This window comes from Aythya ferina (assembly GCF_964211825.1).
Source record: "Aythya ferina genome assembly, chromosome: 1".
Taxonomy (NCBI): Eukaryota; Metazoa; Chordata; class Aves; order Anseriformes; family Anatidae; genus Aythya; species Aythya ferina.
Genome location: NC_140296.1, coordinates 155,770,939 through 155,793,934, shown reverse-complemented (window position 1 = coordinate 155,793,934; position 22,996 = coordinate 155,770,939). Strand labels below are relative to the sequence as shown.

At 36.8% G+C, this 22,996-nt stretch overlaps 1 protein-coding gene across 3 annotated transcripts in view; it reads left to right on the top strand.

Moving 5' to 3' along the window:
* The window catches only part of SLC6A15 (solute carrier family 6 member 15), a 42,943-nt gene extending 20,581 nt beyond the window's left edge, over positions 1-22,362 (top strand). For all 3 annotated transcript variants that reach the window (XM_084507410.1, XM_084507411.1, XM_084507412.1), the window contains exons 5-12: positions 1,723-1,904; positions 4,183-4,293; positions 7,486-7,727; positions 7,829-8,021; positions 8,944-9,136; positions 15,172-15,331; positions 19,746-19,908; positions 21,048-22,362. In XM_084507410.1, coding sequence (XP_084363536.1) covers positions 1,723-1,904; positions 4,183-4,293; positions 7,486-7,727; positions 7,829-8,021; positions 8,944-9,136; positions 15,172-15,331; positions 19,746-19,908; positions 21,048-21,419 — 1,616 coding nt within the window. In that variant the 3' untranslated portion in view covers positions 21,420-22,362. The remainder of the gene's footprint in view (positions 1-1,722; positions 1,905-4,182; positions 4,294-7,485; positions 7,728-7,828; positions 8,022-8,943; positions 9,137-15,171; positions 15,332-19,745; positions 19,909-21,047) is intronic.
* The last annotated feature ends 634 nt before the right edge of the window (positions 22,363-22,996 follow it).

Here is a 22,996-nt window from a genome sequence, read left to right as displayed (position 1 = left end):
CTATATACTATATTTTGAAAGGAACATCATTGTGAACAAGATTTTAAAGAGTAATAAAATTATGTGTTACTTAGTGTGTTGCAGGAAGAAAAATCCAGTTTTTATTTTTATTTAATTTTAATTTTTAATTTTTCTTTTTCTGATTTTGATACTGTTTTTCATGCTTACTTGGCAAAAAACAAAGGTTCAAGAAGGGTATTTCTCCATTTCATTTAGTATGCATCTCCATTTCATTTAGTTTAGTATACTTCCTTGTGAGAAAGCAGGAAGTGTTGCATTACCAAAAAAAAGCAGAAGATGGAAAATTGTAAATGACAGTGAAATGCATGTAATAAAAGCACTGTTTGCTTTGTAAACTGGTAGCAATAGAATCATTGTTTGTTGCAATAATAAGACATATTATGCAACAGCAGGAAAAGTTCCACATGCCTTAGTTTTAGTTATCTCATAATATTTGCACACTTTGCATTTGTCTTGCTCTTGAAATATTATTATTATTATTTTCATTTCTTTTTATATTGGATCTTAAATTTTTATTTTGTATTTTTCCCCTTTTAATGAAGAACCTAACCAGGGACATTTGGAAAGTTGTACAGTGTTTTTAAATAGTTTTTCCCAGAGTTGTTTGCTTCAGTTATTTGAAACAAATAGTCAGTATTTGTGAATGTTGTTACTCAGTTAAATTGACTGTATTCCACAAGCTATTGTCCATTAATGAAGCCACAGTTTTTGTCTGATTACATTCTCTTATCCTGCCCAAATCATAAGACATAAAGTCTCAACTGAACTATAGCAGAGATCATTTAAACTAAGCTAAAACACAAAAAAACATTACATTTGATAACATCCTATCACTTTTGACATTTTATTTTGGAGAAGACCTGACAACTGTGTTAAGTTTCTTAAAATTGCTATATTTCTCCCTTCTTTTCATTAATTACCTTGACTCAGGACCTATCTTAAAGATATGATTGGTTGTCAAATAAAGACATTATTAAAATATATATATATATATATCTTCTTTGAAGATTTTGTTCTATTTCTGTGTGCTACATGTCTAGATGCACAAAATGTCTTAAGCTGTTAACATGAACAAGGCAGAATTTTAGTATAATGAAAAAAATCACTTTTGGAACAGAAAGCAACTTTCATTTGCACATAGCTGTGTAGGAGCCATTTTCTCCTTTTCTCATCACTTTGATATCATTATTTTATTGATTTTGCATTTGTAATTACATTCCAATTGATTTGAGTGTCATATCAAAGCAGACACATTTGAGAAAGTTTTTAATGTTTTATTTTATTTTTTTTTCCGAAATTAAAATAATCCAACTTTTGAATTCAGAGAGTTTTCATAGTATGTAAGTCACAGGTTTTTTATATCGAAAATCTATTCTTATGTGTAAAAAAATAAATGTATGTGTTTATCTAGCTCTTCCTATTATTTAGTACTTAATTCATAGATAAATTCTGCCTAGGACTTGGATTGACCACATGCAGAGGAATACCTTAAAGTGTTTGACAAAGCTATATCCAGGGCTTTTAACCAATAGCAGTTTCTTTTTCTTTTAGAGAACGTCCTAGGACTCTGTGAATTCAGTTTCTAAGTAAATGATGGTAGGACAATTGCAAGTATTGGGAATTAATATCACCTTGCTAAAAAGTGTTGGTAAAATAGCTCTGTCCTGAACCCATTCTTTACTTGCTAATGTCTCTTGACAGTTGTGGAGCCAGAGTGTGAAAAAAGTTCTGCAACAACTTATTACTGGTACAGAGAAGCACTGAATATTTCCAGCTCGCTTTCAGAGAGTGGGGGTTTAAACTGGAAGATGACTATCTGCTTGCTGGCTGCCTGGGTCATGGTATGCCTAGCCATGATCAAAGGCATTCAGTCTTCCGGCAAAGTGCGTATGCTGTTTACCTAAATGACAGTGTTTTCCTTTGAAACATTTAAGATCTACTTCACTACATTTTTGTTCACTGCACCCTCTGTCTGCTCTTTCATGAAATGTGTAGGAATAAGATGGAAGCTGTGACTCACCCCAGTATTTGTATAATCTCTACTCTCTTAGTAGTTAAGCATTAAAATTGTAGTAATTTTCATGGGAACTATATTAATTTAGTGGGAATTGAGATGTGAAGAAGAATAATTTTTGTTCTTACCAGCATAACTGTTGCAATTAACTGCACCTCAGCATTGTTGAACTGTTAATGCAGCGTGAACTTGCATGCTTCTGAATATCTAAGGAATTAAGTTTCCATGTATATCTATACTCTCACTGTGATTGCAGTGCATCCAGGCTGTCAAAATTCACTGTCATTTGCCTTTTATTGTTAATGTCATTGTCATTCATCCTTCACAGCTTCATCATCATCAATGAATGATGATGAAAAATAATAAAAATAATAATAAAAGTCCTTTTACTTCTATTTGTATTTATCTATAATCAAAAACAATATCAAAATTCTGTTTGCTTGTTTGTTTCCCTCAATACATAGCACAGCATATAAAGTCATTTGTTGTTGTTGTTTTTGTTTTGTTTGTCTGTTTATTCCAGTATTTATCAGCCAGCTGAATTTCTTCTCTCCAAGATTCCAGACAGAGTTTGGCAACCTTTTACTCTGTAGTACTGCTCTGGTGCTGAACCATACTTCTGTGTCAACAGAAGTTCAAATTATTCTTTCATCTACCTAGTCCTGCTCTCTTCATACTATTTTTTTTTCCCCTTTGTGATATAAGTATTTTAAACTGAGCTGTTAAATTCTTATCTTAGATCAAAAACCATAACTATTTTCCTGAAAAGTCATAAAGGTTATTAAATTCATTTATTGATTCATTAATTACTAGTGATGCAGTATTTTCATCTCATCTGTGTCTCCTTCAGCATTCTCCTAGAAATGAAAGCAGAACAGGATTTATAAGATCTATAATGATATATAGTTATGTTATCACTGCAATGTAATTATAACTGTTTTCATCTAGAGGTCTTATCCTTGTAATTAAGCATATGAGGTGTAGAAGAGATCTCCCAGAAACATTACCTTAGTTGGGACTTTGAATATTCCACCTAAAAGTTATTATCTTAGGATAGGATATATCACCCTTTGGAGATTTCCAAAGGATGAATGAAGGATGAATGACAACGACCTTCTTCCCTCCCTCGTTCCTTCATCATCATCATTCATTGATGATGATGATTCATCATCATCATGATGACATTCATCATCACAGCTTCTTTTCAGAATTCTGGATTGTTTCTTTTGACTAATGGTTAACCATCCCTTTGGATCTGAGTACATGACTTTGTCTTCTTTCCTGTTCATACTGACAGATAGGTTGGCTAGTGAATGATTTGCTAGCTCTGTTGATCTCAGTGGGATTTTCAGATGAAGACTAATCTGTTGTTAATTCCCAACACCTACAAAATTCTTTGCTATTAGGAATTTTTTAGCTGAGGTGGAACTTTCTGTGGCCTTTTTAGTATATTTCAGTTAAAGAAACAACTTGCAGCTTTAGCAAGAGAATCATTTTACATAAACTTTAAACCACAGAATAAGCATGCTTTTCAATGACGGAGAATGAAAGATCATATTTGATCATTAATTTCGTGTTTCCTCTCTTTGTCTTTCTGGTAGTCAAAGCAATATTGCTTTCTTGTTTTTATGATTCAAACCTATGACATCTTGAATCACTTCTGTACATTGGAGAATATACCCATATTTCCTCCCTCCCTCTCTCCCTCCCTCCCTCCCTCCCTCCCTTACTCCCTCCCTTTTTCCCTCCCTCATTCCTTCCTGAATTTCTGTTCATGCTGCATCTTTACCATACTATGTACTTGAGTCTAAGTGTAAAGAGAAACATTTCTAAAACAGTCTACTTCTGTTATTCTCATATTCTCATTGAATTCACACTGATCTTCCCTGAAAGGTTTATAGTTTGTTATTAGTCAACACAATGGCAACTGTAGCGTTTTAATACAGTATGATTTTTTTTTTTCTAGTACAGTCATGTAATCTTGCTCTCTTCTGAAGAGATGAGGTGAATGGAACATGTTTTATATATTTCTGAGAATACAGAGTTTTCAGTTCAGACATATTTCCAAAAGATACAGGATAGAGAATGAGACTCTTGAAAATAAAGTTCATGGGTGTCATTTTAAATTTCTTCTTAATGTATTTCAGATCATGTACTTTAGTTCACTTTTTCCTTATGTGGTACTTCTATGCTTTCTGATCAGAGGATTGCTCCTTAATGGGTCATTGGATGGAATTCGTCACATGTTCACACCTAAGGTATGTTCTTAATTTCTGTTTGAAATGTGTTTAAACTTTAAGTGCCAACTTGACCATTTATGAGTGCTCTCAGATAAGCTTATTGCCTTCATAGAAGATTGACCATTTTTGTGTCTGGCATAATTGCTGTTGACCTCAGTGACACAATATCAAGCCGTAAGGTCCAAAGGCTCAAAAATGTTCCAAGGATGTATGTGTGGACTTACCTTCCCAGAGTTGGCTGCCTTTGCAAAGCTAAGCAACTAAAAGTGCTATTTATAAGAATTAAGATGTTTAGAAAGCTCCATAAGTTGGCCAAATGCTTAAAAGAGAAGTGAATCATAGAATCAAAGAATCATAGAATCATAGAACTGCTTGGGTTGGAAGGTACCTCAAAGACCATCTAGTTCCAACCCCCAGCCATGGATAGGTAGATCCACCCATTAGATCAGTTTGCCCAGTGCCTCATCCAATCTGGTCTTGAACACATTCAGGGATGGGACATCCACAGCTTTTCTGGGCAACCTGTTCCAGTGCTTCTCAGCCCTCTGAGGGAAGAATTTCCTCGCAATACCTAATCTAAATCTCCCCTCTTTTATTTTAAAACCACTTCCCCTTGCAATTCCCCCTCATCTGCCAAAGCAAAAAGTTGCTCTCCATCTTTTTTATGAGCCCCCTTTAATTAATAAAAAGCTGCAGTGGGGTCTCCTTGGAGCCTTCTCTGAATGCTTTTTTTCTGGGACATCAAAGTGAAATGCATTACCTCAAATGCTGTCATGGATTTACATAATTAATTTGTCCTTATTGAAAAGGTTGCTCATTTATTTAGAAATAAACTTAACTTGCTTATCATTGCTTTACAGAGTTCTGGTTCTGCAGGAATTTGTAGGCTGCTCAGTCAAATTTGAGGAAATTTGAGGAACAGAGAAATGCAGTGCTTATAGACAAAGATGAATTCTATAGCTGAGATGGAATACATACCTCTAGATGTTATAATTTGGTTTCTCAATGACAGTATTAAAACTTTCTTTAACTAGAACCCCTAGATACCACTAGATACCGAGAGGGAATCAATACTGACACTCCTCTTTAATATCAACCGCGCATCCTTCAACTATTTCGTCTTCCATGAGTTATTCCTAAAATAAGTTGCAGTTGATGCTCATTTTGTAGTTTAATCCTAAAATTGTTAAATTGTTTAAAATGTTCAGATAATCTTGAAAGAAATCCCCCTCGCTGCCATTGGTTGTATTTCTCAAAAAGTTGTGGTTTAAATTTGAGGTTAGGAAGTCTATAAGTCAGATAGAGTATGTATAGATATAAGCCTTAAAAAATATTTTTATTATAATTTTATTATAATCTCCTCTCTATATATTTCTGTTCTTGAACAATAGTTTGGACCTTAGGTTCACTGAAAACTACCTGAAAGAATTTAGACTGTTGTCATTTCCACTTGCTCCAGGTAGACTAAAATGGACTGGTAAAGTGATCTGGGTTGAAAATAATCCATGTTGATAGATAGGAGAGGGTCTTTGATTTAGCCTCTGTTAGTTCAGCAAATAGATCACAACACATTTCCACAAAATAGTTGTGTTAGCACAGCAGAGGACTGGCACATGCTGGTACAGGTGTGAGAGCACAGGGTTAATGAAGAAGGAGCAAATTTCTGTCTTGGGCATGGCTGTTGACCAAAGCAGAAATTCAAAATAATAGCCTTAATGAAAGAAAATAAATAAAGAAAAGTGTATGAAAAGACCAGTGAATTAATGAAATTAAAATATAGGGCTGTATATAGCTTAAATACAGAATTCCCTAAATTTCATAGTTAATATCTTACAATAATAAATCAGTTAAAATTTTGCTTTGAAACACTAGGCAATGTTTATCTGAGAGCGTAATACCTTTGATGATACTAAACAATATTTTGAAGAAAGTGAAAAGTGTTTTTTAAAAACCATTTACAGATTCCTTGAAATTAAAACTATTCCTCTAGCTCCCTCTAGTGGAAAAACTCTAACATGACTGTTCGATACAGGTAGGTTAACAGGCAGGTTAAAGTAGGTGTAACAGATATATGTACAATGTAATTATAAAAAATAAATATGTCGGGAATAAGTTTACTGTAATAAAACTCTTTATTTCAAATGTATTTTAGCTGTATATGTCAAAGGTTAAAGAAGGTGTCTATTATCTATCACAGTAGCAGACTTTTTTATTAGAGTGAGACAGTCTTTTGATGCTAGCATCCTCATGCTTTTTAGATTTACTCTTTTCAATAAGGTTTGGGTTACAGAAAAAAAAAAGTCATATTTCCAGAAGTAAGTCTTTTACTGTTAAATGACTGGAGGCCCTGGATTAACTTCCGACAGTCTAATGTTGAAGTCTTTCATGCACTTCTTTGTTATAGTGCAGACTTGAGAAATATCTTAAATAGGTAGATGATGACTCATAACTTAAAAGATATTTCTTGAAGTCTGGTCATCTGAAGAGCAGTTTTATAAAGTTAACATTTAAGCTTTTAGATGAAAGGCTTAGTTGTCCCTCAAACATACCACTCATTTTACTTGATAATTTCAAGGCATCTAGCTTAAGGGAGATTTGATTTCTGCACTGTGCAGATTCTGGTGGCCAACATTTATTTTACATGTTGCATTTTTCTTTACATATTTGCATGAACTGTAGTAGAATTCCATATAAACACGTGTATGTATGTCATAGTCACCTTTTTTTTTTTTTTTTTTTTTTTTTTTAACAAAACAAAAAGGTAGCAACAATCAAAACAACTTTCAACATACATATTACATTTATAAAAGGGTTGGCCGTCCCAAAATAAATCTTAATTCTAATGTCCATCAGTACAGGTAGTGTAAGAAAAGAGAGTACCAAAAAACACCCCAAACAGATGTTCTTTGATTTCATTGTGTAACTAGCTGCAAGTTAAATTATCATATAGATCCGTTAGTATCTCATTTTTTTGGAACTTACTGTACAGAATGTTTCTTTTTAAGGATTATATTGCATAAAATCAATGGAAATTCTGGCCCATAAGTGCACCCAATTTTAGGTGTCACATTCAGCTTTATCACAATGAAAATATATTTGTAGTGGAGTATTAGCATTTTATGATATAGGTTGTCTTCATGTTTTTGTGTTCTTTTCATGTAATAGAAATGCATTTTATAGCTGACGTCTATTGTATCTAATTTCAAACAGCTTGAAATAATGCTGGAGCCCAAGGTCTGGAGAGAAGCTGCTACTCAGGTGTTCTTTGCCTTAGGGCTCGGATTTGGTGGAGTCATTGCCTTTTCAAGCTACAACAAGAGAGACAACAACTGCCATTTTGATGCTGTACTGGTGTCCTTCATCAATTTTTTCACTTCTGTGCTGGCAACCTTGGTGGTGTTTGCAGTTCTGGGCTTCAAAGCCAATATCATAAATGAAAAATGTGTTATCCAGTATGAATATCCATTTTTAATTATTACTTTAATGGAAAATTTCATTTATGAATGCACACAGATCATCACATTTGATTTCTCTATTTTGTTGTATTTCACAGAAATTCAGAGAAGATTTTAAAACTTTTGAAAACAGGCAATCTGAGCCAGGATATGATCCCACATCATATCAATTTCTCAAGCATTACAGCAGAAGATTACAATTTAGTTTATGACATTATTCAGAAAGTTAAGGAAGAAGAATTTGATTCTCTTGGTCTGAAATCTTGTCAAATTGAGGATGAACTTGACAAGGTGAGAGTGATAAGTATGTATTAATTACAAAGATTATAAATGGAGGAATATTTGCAAGTCCAAAATAAACTGTGGTGTATACCCACACAGAATATTAATACTTTGTACCTATAGAGATTGATATGAAAACATGATTCTCACTGGAGCTGGTGAGAGCACTTCTGTGTCTGATGTCTTAATACAGTCTGCTTTCTAGTGTATTTTGATCATAACATTGCTCCTTAAGAGGCAATAAAATTTTAAAGTTCTGTTTCACCAAAGGCGTTTTTTCAGTCTAAATAGAGATATATTTATTCAACATCTCAAACTATGACATCTTTCAATGTCAAGATATCATTGCTAAATATAAATATGATTTTATTGGAAAGGAAAAGTTATTTTTTATTACATAGTTTTAATTAACATTATCATATTTAAAATCTTTATTTTAAACCAGATCTGTAAAAGAAATTTTTTGAACTTCACTTTGGAGGGACTTCCAGTTTTAAACACTGACCTCTGTGAAGTTGCATCAGCATCTGAAGCTAAAATATCAAATTGGCAACTTAGACATTTAAAAGTTCAGTACTGTTTCTACCTTTTTAATCTGAAGCAAGTAAATATAGAAATGAAATCCTTTATATACTAACAGGAGAGACTAGACTGTGTTTTATAGCCATCCAGTATAATAGCTCTGTGCAAAATTATCAGTGAAAGAGCAAAAAAATATGTTGTTAATATCAATCAATGTACAGCCAAATCCAGTATGTCCATACTAGTTAAGTTAGCATGGATGGGAGAATCATATGTTAGATATCAGCTAACTCTCCCTTCAAGATTTAATCAATTGACAAACATGAAGTCAAACTGTCACTCTAAAAAAAAAAAAAAACCAGTGTGAATTATAATGTGATTTTTATTTATTTTATTTTCTCACTGACAGGCTGTTCAAGGAACTGGTTTAGCTTTTATTGCCTTTACAGAAGCAATGACCCACTTTCCTGCTTCTCCCTTCTGGTCAGTCATGTTCTTTCTCATGTTGGTGAATTTGGGACTAGGAAGTATGTTTGGAACCATTGAAGGCATCATCACACCCATTGTTGATACCTTCAAAGTTAGGAAAGAAATTCTTACTGGTGAGTTTCGCAGCGTTTCTTTTCTCAACAGAGCAGTAAGCTTAAAATTGTTTTGGAGAATATGAAGTTTGTTTGTTTGGTTGGTTGGTTATTTATTTTATTTTGACATGAAAGTTTTCAGTACTTACATTTAACAGACAAGGAAATCACTGTACATCCATGCACATGTACGTTAATATCTGCAAGTAAATCCTTTTTCTGAATGCTACAAGAGTGGGAATTCTTCAGTTCTTCAACTCTTCTTCAATTTAATGAAGAATTAATTAATTCTGTTAGAATTTTCTTTATGTTAAGCTGTTCTGAGCTCTTCCAGAATACTTTCCATTCTAGCCTGTGTCACAGATCAGGGAAACAAAGCCAAAGGAATGATTAAAAATACATTGTAAATCATGACAAACTATTTCAATAAAGCTAAATGGAATCTTAAAATATGATGAAATGTTTATTATATTAAAAATAAGTGCAGTTACTCCAGTTGCTCTCCAGAACAATATATATATATATATATTTATTTATTTATTTATTTTTTCTGTTGAATATGTAAAGGGTCTTAAACAAGGATTTTTTTCTTTTCCTTTTTCTAATGCCTGAAATCATGTGAGGTACAGCTTGTTCATGTATTCATGATTGTCTTGTAGCAGTTTCTTTTTGAAATATGAAATAAGCATAAAATATGAAAGTTAGGTTTCTGAAAATTTTCAGGACAGCTGCAGGGCACTTGGTATAATGGTAGGTTTGGATTTTGTATCAATAGCTATGACAAGAGGGATAGAAAATTATAAACTGTTTTCATATTTTCTAGCTCTATGGTGGAAATAGTATGTTTTCTAAGAGTTAAACCCTGGTACAGCAGAACACTTTTCTGACTGCTGAGTTCTTAGGTAATAGGTAATTAACTGAATGCATGGATATATATATATATTTTAACTTTATTTTTTATTTTTTGCTTTGCTTGGTCTAAGAATAAAATTGTTCCTAAAGATTAAACAGCTGATTTTTCTTCAGTCTTAAACTATTGAGCACTTTTTTTTTTTTTTTAATATGTTTTTAAGTTCATATTGAAAAACCAAAGTGGCGTTCAGAAATTTTAGGGCTATTTGCCCTAAGTATATATGCAAATAATATGTTATACAGTTATTACTCTGGAATAATATAGTAATTCCTTTTTATGGAATTTGAAATAAAATATATTAAGAAGATAGTATATAAAGATGTAAAGATAAGATGAAGATATAAATGAAAATATCTTCTTATAAAATATAAAGAAGATATAAAGAAATATACAAGAACTGCTTTTCTCTGCTACTATTTTTGTGTTATATATGCATGATTTTTACTACTTCAGTTAGTTGTACTCAAAGAATTAAAACATAACATAACACAGCACAGAGAAAGCAGTCTAGGAGGTTTCTGGAGAGTGTGGAAGATAGCTTCCTGACAGAGCTGGCTAGTGAGCCTACCAGGAGAAGTGCCCCGCTAGACCTTCTCTTCACAAACAGAGAAGGACTGGTGGGAGATATGGTGGTTGGAAACTGGCTTGGACAGAGTGACCATGAAATGGTAGAGTTCTCCATTCTTGGAGAAGCCAGGAAGGGGACCAGTAAATCCGCTGTATTGAACTTCCAGAGGGCTGACTTGGAACTGTTCAGGACACTGGTTGGTAGAGTCCCTTGGGAGGCGGTTCTGAAGGGCAGAGGAGTCCAGGAAGGCTTGGCGCTCTTCAGGAAGGAAATCTTAATGGCGCAGGAGCAGTCTGTCCCCACGTGCCCAAAGACAAGCCGCGGGGAAGAAGACCGGCCTAGCTGAACAGAGAGTTGTGGCTTGAGCTTAGCAGGAAAAAGAGGGTTTACAATCTTTAGAAAAGAGGGCAGGCCACTTGGGAGGACTATAACGATGTTGCGAGGCAGTGCAGGGACAAAATTAGGAAGGCCAAAGCTCATCTGGAGCTCAATCTGGCTACTGCCGTCAAAGACAACAAAAAATGTTTTTACAAATACATTAATGCAAAATGGAGGATTAAGGAGAATCTCCATCCTTTACTGGATGTGGGGAGGAAATTAGTTACAAAAGATGAGGAAAAGGCGGAGGTGCTTAATGCCTTCTTTGCCTCAGTCTTTAGCAGCAAAACCAGTTGCTCTCTGGATACACAGTAGCCTGAACTGGTGGAAGGGGATGGGGAGCAGAATGTGGCCCTCACTATCCATGAAGAAATGGTTGGCGACCTGCTATGGCACTTGGATGTACGCAAGTTGATGGGGCCAGATGGGATCCACCCGAGGATACTGAGAGAACTGGTGGAGGAGCTGGCCAAGCCGCTTACCATCATTTATCAACAGTCCTGGCTATCGGGGGAGGTCCCAGTCGACTGGTGGCTAGCAAACGTGACACCCATCTACAAGAAGGGCTGGAGGGCAGACCTGGGAAGCTATAGGCCTGTCAGTTTGACCTCACTACCAGGGAAGCTCATGGAGCAGATTATCTTGAGTGTCATCACGCGGCACTTACAGGGCAACCAGGTGATCAGGCCCAGTCAGCATGGGTTTATGAAAGGCAGGTCCTGCTTGACGAACCTAATCTCCTTCTATGACAAAGTGATGCACTTGGTGGATGAGGGAAAGGCTGTGGATGTGGTCTACCTTGATTTCAGCAAGGCTTTTGACACTGTTTCCCACAGCATTCTCCTCAAGAAACTGTCTGCTCGTGGCTTGGACTGGCGTATGCTTTTTTGGGTTAAAAACTGGCTGGGTAGCCGGGCACAAAGAGTCGTGGTGGATGGAGTCAAATCCAGCTGGAGGCCGGTCGCTAGTGGCGGTCCCCAGGGCTTGGTGCTGGGGCCGGTCCTCTTTAATATCTTCATCGATGATCTGGATGAGGGCATTGAGTGCACCCTCAGTAAGTTCACAGATGACACCAAGTTAAGTGCGTGTGTCGATCTGCTTGAGGGTAGGAAGGCTATGCAGGAGGATCTGGATAGACTGCACTGATGGGCTGAGGTCAACTGCATGAAGTTCAACAAGGCCAAGTGCCGGGTCCTGCAGCTGGGGTGCAATAACCCCAAGCAGAGCTACAGGCTGGGAGATGAGTGGTTGGAAAGCTGCCAGGCAGAGAAGGACCTGGGAGTATTGGTTGATAGTCAGCTGAATATGAGCCAGCAGTGTGCTCAGGTGGCCAAGAAGGCCAACAGCATCCTGGCTTGTATAAGAAGCAGTGTGGCCAGCAGGTCTAGGAAAGTGATTGTCCCCCTGTACTCGGCTCTGGTGAGGCCACACATTGAGTACTGTGTTCAGTTTTGGGCCCCTCACTACAAGAAGGACATGGAGGTGCTCGAGCAAGTCCAGAGAAGGGTGACAAAGCTGGTGAGGGGTCTGGAGAACAAGTCTTACGAGGTGTGGCTGAGGGAGCTGGGTTTGTTCAGCCTGGAGAAGAGGAGGCTCAGGGGCAACCTTTTCGCTCCTTATAAGTACGTTAAAGGAGGATGTAGCGAGGTGAGGTTGGTCTATTCTCCCACGTGCCTAGTGAAAGGATGAGGGGGAACGGGCTAAAGTTGTGCCAGGGGTGTTTTAGGTTGGATATTAAGAAGAGCTTCTTTACTGAGAGGGTTGTTAGGCATTGGAATGGGCTGCCCAGGGAAGTGGTGGAGTCACCATCCCTGGAGGTGTTTAAAAGACATTTAGATGTTGAACTTAGTGATATGGTTTAGTGGAGGACTTGTTAGTTTTAGGTCAGAGGTTGGACTTGATGATCTTGAGGTCTCTTCCAACCTAGACAATTCTGTGATTCTGTGTGATAATGTTTTTATAATTAATTTTTATACTGGAATGCCTGTGTTAAGCTTCATATAATATCAGTGGGACTTAATAAGGATTATGCTTGCACTATAGTTTGTGATTAAAAACCACAAATTGTCATTTTGTAGAAGTACTGCATTACATTTGCAACTTTTTTCACTATAATTCCACTTCCGTTTTCAGGGAAACCAACTCATATGCTTAAAGTTAATTTTGTGCTCCAGTATTCCAAATTGGAGTTTGCATGTATACGTGCTGAAAAGTGTACCTACCAGAGTGTAGTTTACAACTGAAGGTGCTGTAGTGGGTTTACGTGGCAAGGTTTTGGTAGCAGGGAGCCATAGGGGTGGTTTCTGTGAGAAAGATCTAGAAGCTGCCCCATGTTTGGGAAGGGCCCCATTGTTTTCCAGATCCGAGCCAATAAGCGATGTTGTTTTGCGCCTCTGTGAGAGCATATTTAAGACAGGGAAAAAACGCTGCACCACACAGCAGCCGGGAGAGTCAAGGGAGTGAGAGAACAGCCTTGCACCAAGGTCAGTGTAGAAGGAGGGGGAGAGGTGCTCCAGGCGCCGGAGCAGAAGTCCCCTGCGGCCTGTGGTGAGGACCATGGTGAAGCAGGATGTCCCCCTGCAGCCCATGGAGTACCACGGTGGAGCAGGGTTCCATGCTGCAGCCCGTGGAGGAGACCACGGTGGAGCAGGTGGCCCTGCACCGACGGAGGCTGCCGCCTGTGGAAGACCCCTGCCGGAGCAGATTCCGGGCTGGACCTGTAGCCCGTGGAGAGGAGCCCACGCAGGAGCAGGTGACCCGGCAGGAGCTGCTGCCCGTAGGGGAGCCAGGTTGGAGCAGTTTTCTCCTGAGGGATGGACCCCGTGGTACGGACCCATATCTGGAGCAGTTCTGAAAGAGCTGCTGCCTGTGGGAAGCCCACGCCGGATCAGTTCATCAAGGACTGCATCCTGTGGGTGGGACCCCACAGCACAGTGGACGAGAGTGATCGAGAAGGAGCGGCAGAGAAGAAGTGCTGTAGACTGACCATAACCCCCATTCCCCCGTTCCCCTGCGCCGCTCGGGGGGAGGAGGTGGAAGAGGGTGGATGGGGGGAAGGTGCTTTTGTTTTTTTTTTCCCTTTGTTTTCTCACTTCTCTCGCTTGTTAGTTGTAGGCAATAAATCTTACTATCTCCTTATGCCGAGTCTGTTTTGCCCGTTACAATAATTATTGCGTGATTTTCTCGTCCTTATCTCAATCCTTGAGCCCTTTTCACATATTTTCTCCCCATTCCTCTTTGAGGAGGGGGAGTGAGAGAGCGGCTGTGGTGGAGCTCGGCTGCCCACTCGAGCGGAACCACGACAGGTGCATGTTTTTTGGGTGGGCGGTATGACGTGATGGGAGAACATAAAAATAACAAGGATTTCTAAATTTGCTTATATACAGTTCTAAAATTCTTTTCTCAGGGTTAATAATAAGACTCAGTGTAATTAATGTAATTAATGAGACAAACATTGGGGAGATTTTATCTGTGTTGAAAAGAGTGATCATATTATACCACAATATTTAAAAAAGTGTCACTGTCTTCCTTTTGTTATTTTAATCAATTACAAATAGCTGGTATTAATACAATGACTATATTATTTGTAAGAGTATTTTATACTTTTGCTTGGATTTAGCTCACCTAATTTTAGACTGCGTAGGTGCAGCCTTAACCTAGTTCTCAGTGGAAAAGAAGAAAAGGGCACTTCAAGTGGGAGAATCAGTTTTGCTCGACCTACAGCTGATTTCACAATTTATTGAAATTTGACTTGTTTTATAGCTGCTTAAGCATTCAAACCTATTCTTGATGGATTTAGTAGGAAAAAAAAAGTTATATTGAGATTGATTGTGTAGGTGATCTAGTGATCAAATAATATGATGCTCAACAGTTTTCTTTATTTTAGCCTTGCAGTCACATTAAGTGAAATATTTATTGAGATATAGTCCTTTGATTAATCTGTGCTGCTTAATGGGGGCTGCTGTAATACGGTAATTACAGTAACTACTTCTGGTTTCATGACATTTCTGTTTCATAAGGGAGAGATAGGATTCCTAATATTCTCAAAATTGCCACCAAAAAATAAGGAAAGTGATAACAACTTTCATTATATGAAATAATGTGTTAAAGTACAACTTTGCTATATCAAACTCTCTCTTCATTTCCTCTTTTTCTGTGAAAATTGTGATTATTACAGTTTACAATTCTTCATTACAGTCATCTGCTGCTCGGTGGCATTTTTTATTGGCCTGATCTTTGTGCAGCGCTCTGGAAATTATTTTGTCACGATGTTTGATGACTACTCAGCTACTCTGCCCCTGCTTATTGTGGTCATTTTGGAGAACATTGCAGTTACCCGCATTTATGGAATAGAAAAGTAAGTGAAGGAAATCTATTTCCCTGTCTACATCAACAGTATTCAATACAATATTTATTGTTATTATAATTTTATAGCACCAATTATTTTGTATATACACACAAATTAAAGCCAATAGAAAGATATCCCAATCTAAAGAGAGCCTTTCAAACTGACTGTTACACAGAGATAGGGAAGAAAGCAAACCAAAATGAAAGCAGTAGGAATTAAGGATGAAAACAGGAATTTATCTTTTCTGGTTTGTGCAACTGTAAAGGTGTTATTCTTGGAATGATAAGGGAGTCAAAGTTTGTCAATGTGGACTTGAATCAAGTCTTCCTTTAAGAACAGGTTAGAACCTTAGGAAGAAGGCATAATGCATCAGGACAGTGTAGTGAAGCTCAGAGAATAAACTACAACAGGCCCACAAAAAGGAGAATGAGGCAAAAAAGAGATAAAATAGAGCTAGAAAGGAGTCTGGATGGGTAAGAGGAATTTATATATGGAAAGGACACCAAGAGAAGGATTTCAAGGAGTAATAACAGCAGTCTAAGCAGCAGATAAGGAGGAGCATTTTGAACAGATCTGCAGTATTTTGTCCGAGAGAGGAACAAAGTAAAATAAGAAAGTTTCAATTTATTATCTAGATTTAGCTTGCGATGTTGTAGCAGCTAATTGTTCTTTGCATTTGTTGTGAGAGAGGAAATAGAGGAAATGATAGGGAAGAACAGGATCAAAACTTACATGGAAGCAGCACATTTGGCAATAAAATTAAGTAACCTTCTATCAGTGATAACTGAAGAGAAGAGTAAAGAGCATCATGTCTCTAATTTCTTTACATCATTTGACAGAGATCAACAGAATGTGTTCACTAAGTGCTACACTTTTAAGGAATAGAGGTGCTTGTATCAAAAATAACTCATGTTATCCACAGATAAAGCATGCTATATTAGTATGTTGAAGTAATTTAAACATTGGTGATTCTTTCATATGTATAAAGGGTGACATAAATGGGTATTTTTTCTTTGACTTTTCATCTGTTCAATCTGAGTAATCAACTAGTCCCTTGCTATAATGAAAAACAATATAAGAAAATATAATCATATGGATTCTAGATATTTTTTCTGGTCTATGCAAATAGTGTCTGGACTACATACTCATTAATACAGAATTTCTACCAAGGCCAAGTGTGTAAGTCTATAATTGGACACATACAAAATACCATGTAGATGTTTTTACTCATACAAACAAAAGATGATACAAGTGGCCTTGGCATCAAGGTGCTATTGTCTAATCAAATAGAGTTCCACTGTGCAGAGAGGTAGACACTCCAAGAATCACCAATTTACTAGTGATGAACTTGGTGTTTAGGAGTAGCTAAAATATGGTAATACTTTGCTTCTGTATCAGATGGCCGTTGCTTGATATTTTCAGATGTTCTGACAGAACACAGTAAACAGCTAACAGATTTCTTGTGCCTAATGACCACCTGATTATTTCTGTGGAGTATTCCTTCATTTCTTCTGATGTATAAATTTCTCCAGAATATTTTTCTTCATGAACCCAGCATTCTTGTTTGCAAAAACTGCCAGAATGAACAACCTCACATTGTCATTAGCTGTAGTAGCTCCCATGGGGGATAGTCATAGATAAAGATTTGTGTATAAGTAACATTAAAATCTCTGAATAGGAATAGAAAAAAGAAAGAAAATAAAATAAAAGAAGGAAAAAAAAAAAAAAGCATGGAAAGGGATTACAGCCAAAGGGTAGAAAAAAAGGCAATATGTGGATCCTTGCAGCCAGGAAGGCATAAAATGTTAGATAATTATCAGTTAACATCATGAACCCTGGTATTGCAAAGCAGCAGATATCAAATTTTGCATAAAATTCACAGAAAAAAAATAAGGAAATGGAACCAGAGATTTATGGAATACATCACCTATAGATGGGGGACAATGCTTCTGAAGATACCTGATTGAAAGTGTAAGGTAAGTGGGAGATAAACACTGAAATAAGTGAAGTTAAAGGAGCTCGGTAGCTTATGATAGAGGATTAGTAGTGTGAAGAAGTGAAGTATGGTGAAAGACTTTGAAAATGAAGAGAACAGATTTATGTTTCATTGGGTGAAGAGCTGGAGAGAGCAGAAAGAAAAGGCTGTGTGCTCTCTATAGAGAGCTCAAACCATTTGTAAATTCAGCTTCTTTTTAACAATATGTTTCAGTGCAATGTAAACAAAGGATAGAATACCCCAAACGATGTGGTTCAAAAAATTTTTGAGTGTTTATTTGACAGTGACTTTACATGTGTAACTGCTTTCGAAACATGTTTATTGCTATAAGAACATTTTCCATGCACAAATTTCAAAAGAAAGTGGGATCACAAGGAAGTTAAAACAGAATCAGGGCTTGTGCACACTCCAAAAGAGTTAGCTATAAAAATATTCTCCCTTTTTCTTCTGGCTCTGGAACAGCGTACTCCTCCATCAGGAATACAAAAATAGGAGTTTTGTTCAGCTCATAATTTGCAATTTTGAGGCACAAGGAGGCAGATTTAAAACTTTGCAGTTTTATTTCAGCGGCTTATATGATGCAAACCAAAGCTTATATATAAAGTTTTTTTTTGTTTGTTTGTTTGTTTTTTTACACTGCAACATGCATATAGGTTCGAAATTAATCCTGCAAAATTGATAATATGTGATGTTTTTTATATGTGCTCAAAAGTGATGACACATACCTTAGCAAACAACTCATTAGACAATATAGAAAGATATGAAAAAGAATCCTGTAAATTAGAGATGAGTTTAAATATCTTTCCAGCATTGTCCAGCAAGCAGCCCACATGCTAAATTTGGTCCAATACATGCTCCCATTGGCTTCTGCTTCTGAGAAGGAGCAGAGGACTGGTATCATCTCTTGCCTGGCAAATGTTCAACAGAGTAGTCTTACTGCTTTCTAGTGCTCATGTTGACAGTATGGCCAAGGAAGAGTAGGTGAATTGTAGCTATGGCTAGGTTTGGTCTACCTCAGAATTAGTGTCTCCTTTTTCTTATACCTCCACATAAAAACAGAAACAGTCATAGGCTATATCCATGACTTCTGCTTGCATCAACAGTAGTAGGCAGTCTGGTCTGCCTCTGTAATTTCACTCGTTCTCTACTGCCTGGAGTACCTAAACTACTCATGTCTTCTCATTGCAGCATAAGGCCTTTCATGTGAGGTGGCACAGGAGCTTAAGTCTGTATTAGCCTCTGTAAAAGTGTCAGGGCAGAAGCAGAAAGAGAGAAAGGATTCTTGTACAATCTGTGAGGTGAAGAGGTGGGGCAGACTGATTTCTCAGATCTTTTTTGCAGCAAACTGTTCTCGTGGGAGGAAGGGGTAGATGTTCTTGGGAGAAGGGAGATCTCTATGCAGTCTGCCTCTGCATATGAATGCGGCCCTGTGGTCTCACAGAATAGAAGGGGAGTGCAGCCTTTACAATATGGAACAGGAGGTGCAGCTTCCAAGATCATCCTCTTCTAAATGATCTTTGAATGTGACAGATGTGATGATTGTGATGATTCTTCCATCACTATCTTCTAATAAGTATCTTCAAATAATGTTGATATCCATATTGCTTTAAAAAAAAATAATAAAAAGGATATGTGCAGTTTTCTGAATTGTAATCACACTTAGCAGAGTCCTCAAGTAGTTGAAGTATCCACTATTCAGAATAGAGGAGAAGGCTCAATTGTTAAGAATCTTTGCAGTGTAGTCTTTCATAAAACGCAAGCTATCTTTATGTATTTCCGGTACCACTCAACCTTGTTAATGGAAGCTAATAGAAGGTAGCTTGGTCTTCCAATTTTGCTTTGCTGATTGCATCTACAAGAAAGATTATTCTTGAGAAAATTTTAACACATAATACCACTTGAATTCACAAATTCGGTGAACATGTGTTTCAAGGGAATGTCTGAAAATGTGATCTCATTGGACAGGAAAGTTATAGATATTTCAGTTTCACTCTACTCATCCAGGAAGATCCAGAACTAAAATTATGCATTTAATGCACCTCAAGATGCCTTCAGTATCCATTTTCTTTTCAGAAGTCTAGCATTGTAAGTTGGATTGGGCATTAAACTTGGACTCAAAACTGTTATTGAATAGAAGGACATCACAACTCTGTATTTTACTTCCAATTGTATTAGGATTTAAGTCTGATTCTTTAGAAGTCAAAGCTAGTTTACTAACTCACAGCACTGTGGAGTAATTCCTTCTGTTCATCTGTTCAGAACTGGTTATAGAAGATCCATTTGTCAGCCCATTAAGTCAGCTAAAGTGCAGCCATTTGTATACATAAATTTTGTCAGCATGTCCCTTCAAATTAGGTGCTCTGTGTCAGCTATAGCACTAGAAATTTAAGTGTACTGAGTAACAATAACCTTTTATTCCCTTCACAGATTTATGGAGGATCTAAAAGACATGCTTGGTTTTTCTCCAAGTCAGTATTATTACTACATGTGGAAGTATGTTTCACCTTCAGTATTGTTATGTTTGCTGGTAGCTAGCATTGTCCAAATGGGATTAAGTCCTCCTGGCTACAATGCATGGATTGAAGACATGGTATGTATGTAACAGATGCCATCACTATCACAATGATCATACATGAAATATTTCAGAAGTACATGAAAAGACAAAAAATTATGATTGCAAATTCAAATCATTATAAATAATGACATGGTGCTTAACTATCTTTTTAACTTTAAAGTACTTCTTTTGCTTTAAAATATAACTGCTTGACATGAATTTATGTGTGTGTTTGTTGTTTTTTTTTGTGAGTTTTAGTTTGTTATATGTTGGAGATGTTCTTAAGGACAAGAGATTTTGTTGACTTTCTTTAAATTTTATTTCATTGCAGAAAGCAGTTGGTAATAATGCTGAATAAATCATTTCAGATATCCCATCATTTTTAGTGATGGGATTATACTGAGATTAGCCACGTCATAATTTTTCCTACTTGGAGGCAGGTAGTGTCTGCTGTCCCTTATTTGGAATGCGGATTTGAATCTGTCCTGTGATCATCTTAAATGAATACCCCAACAGTCCAAATTTTGAGTTCAGCATGCCTCTACCTCGCAGGCTTGGGCTGCTCCTTTCCCTGTATAAAATTAAATGTTAATTGAGCTATTAGACAAATTAAGTTTGCTGCCCAGAGATAAATGCTTGCAACAGAAGCATGCTTGTGAGGTAGAGTCATTGTCCCAGTAAATGCGTTTTATTTTACATGAAGCTTACATGAAGTAGAACAATCCTGCAAGGTGATCTGAGACAGTCCCTGCCTACGCTAGCTGTTAGCCTACAGAACTTTGCAGATATAGTTACAGATGCCACTACGCACTGCTGTGATGTTGTCTTGTGTCTAGAATATGTTCTACACACCTTTTAAAGGATCATGGAACAATTACAAACAAGCTGTAGCTCAAGGTCTGATGTGAAAATCCTGATTTGGGCTCTGCTTCAGTGCTCTGAGCATCTCAGAAACTTTGGGTTGGCATTTTGGTCCTACTCACTGGCAGGAAGACAGCAATCATCTATTTCTATGATTGTTCAACTTTGAGATCTGAAGTAGTGCCTACATTGTGAGTGCAAGATAACAAGAAGATGAGCATGTGTTTGAAAACTGCAGGCCTTGGTAAGGACCGCAGATTTCCTCTTTTTAAAGTAAAAATGTATTAATAGTCTTTTTCTCTTGTCTTGCTCAGGCTACAGAAGAGTTCCACAGCTATCCAACATGGGGAATGATTGTCTGTATATCTCTGATGGTACTGGCCATACTGCCAGTCCCAATAGTCTTCATAGTGCGTCGCTGCAACCTTATTGATGACAGCTCTGGTAACTTGGCATCCGTATCCTACAAAAGGGGACGGATAATAAAGGAGCCTGTTAATCTGGAGGGAGATAATACAAGTCTGATTCATGGGAAGAGTCCAAGTGAAGTGCCATCTCCAAATTTTGGGAAAAACATATATCGAAAACAGACTGGATCACCCACTCTGGATACTGCTCCAAATGGACGCTATGGTATTGGATACCTAATGGCAGATATGCCTGATATGCCAGAATCTGACTTGTAACTACAGAAAAAATGTTCTCTGTTGTTCTTCTTGCTGATCATGGCTTTCCTAAGAGAAGTGGTCAGCTTCACTTACTAGGGTGCGATCTCAGGTGCTCTGTAGTGGCAGTCTTTAAGATACCATGACTGACCATACAGGTTGAGAAAACTCCTTTTGGATTAGTTCTGTGGGTTTTCATTTGCACTGAAGGGAATAAATGAAAAATCAATGGCAGCCTACATCTGCTAGCATAGCTGAGAATTAGTTTTTTAAATTAATTTCTAAATTTAAAACTTTCTGTCACTGAAGCCCAGGTCTCACTCAAATGATGTAATATTTCTGAGGTAATATCACTGAAAATCCTTTTTTGTTTGTTTTGTTTTGTTTCTGCTTTCAAGTTAACTCCCCAGTATTAAAAGTGAGCTCTAAAGTAGTTCACCAAACCCATGTTGTGCACACATTTGTATATACCCTATGTAGATATGCTGTATTTATTTTGTTAGCACTGATAATTACTTAGGCTATTAGCTGAGTAAAAAAGAAACCTGCAAACTATTTTCTTATGTAATAGCTGTATAGAACAGTAGTATTAGAAAATCAAGGAGTAGACTTATGGGAAGGTAAAGAAAGATTCCCTGTTCACTGGGGACTGCATAAACTGTCTGTATATTTTGTGTAAAATATTTGCTTTTTCAGTGTGAAAACAATGTAAGAGTGAGTCACTCCAAGAATCTTAAGGATTGTGCAGATTCTGCATTTTTTTCTATTCTGTGTGCCTAAAAATGAACTTGATATTTATTGTGGTTACAAGATTACATATATATTATATTTATATAATATACTTGTAGTGTAAATATGTATATTATTCTGTATGTAATTGTTTCAAAAGTTAAAGCAAGATGGCTTTTTTAATTACTCTCCTGTTTTTTGCTTCTGTTTTATGCAGATAATTTTTTTCAGTCAGTAATTGTTAAGAACTGTATGGCATTACATTTTAACCTATTAATAAATAGATTGACAAGGTATTCTCTGTAATTTCCTTTGCCAATTCCAAGAACACAGCCTGAATTACATTTACCAACTAAGGTGAGGTGCTTAAAGAATCTGAAAACAAATGTGGTAAATCAGACTGTCCTCTTTTTATTTAACTATTGGACATGGACTTTACTATGAACACAATAGTTGATGTATCATTGTAAATTGACATGATACTCTGAAAGTTAGAAGGTAATTTATTCTGTACCTCAAAGGTACAGAATGTAAATTCTGACTGCTACCTATAATAAGCAAAGGGCAGAACTTAGTTGCATTGTTCCAGCATCAGACCAATAAACAAATTACTTAATCTGAGGTAAATGCAAGTCTCAGAATCATAATCAGGTAAGGCTTTCTCACTGTTCTACTTTCCATGACTCCAGTTTAACTATTTCAGAGGCCAAAAACTGAAACAGATTTCTTACATAGCTCTGATTACTCTTTATCATGTATTGCCCACATCTTGCCCTTTGATATGGAAGAAAAATTGTGAAGGTTGATTTAGGTTGCTTTCTACACTGCTGGTGACCCTAGAGGTAAGTGCCTTCTGCTTGCCCATGGGA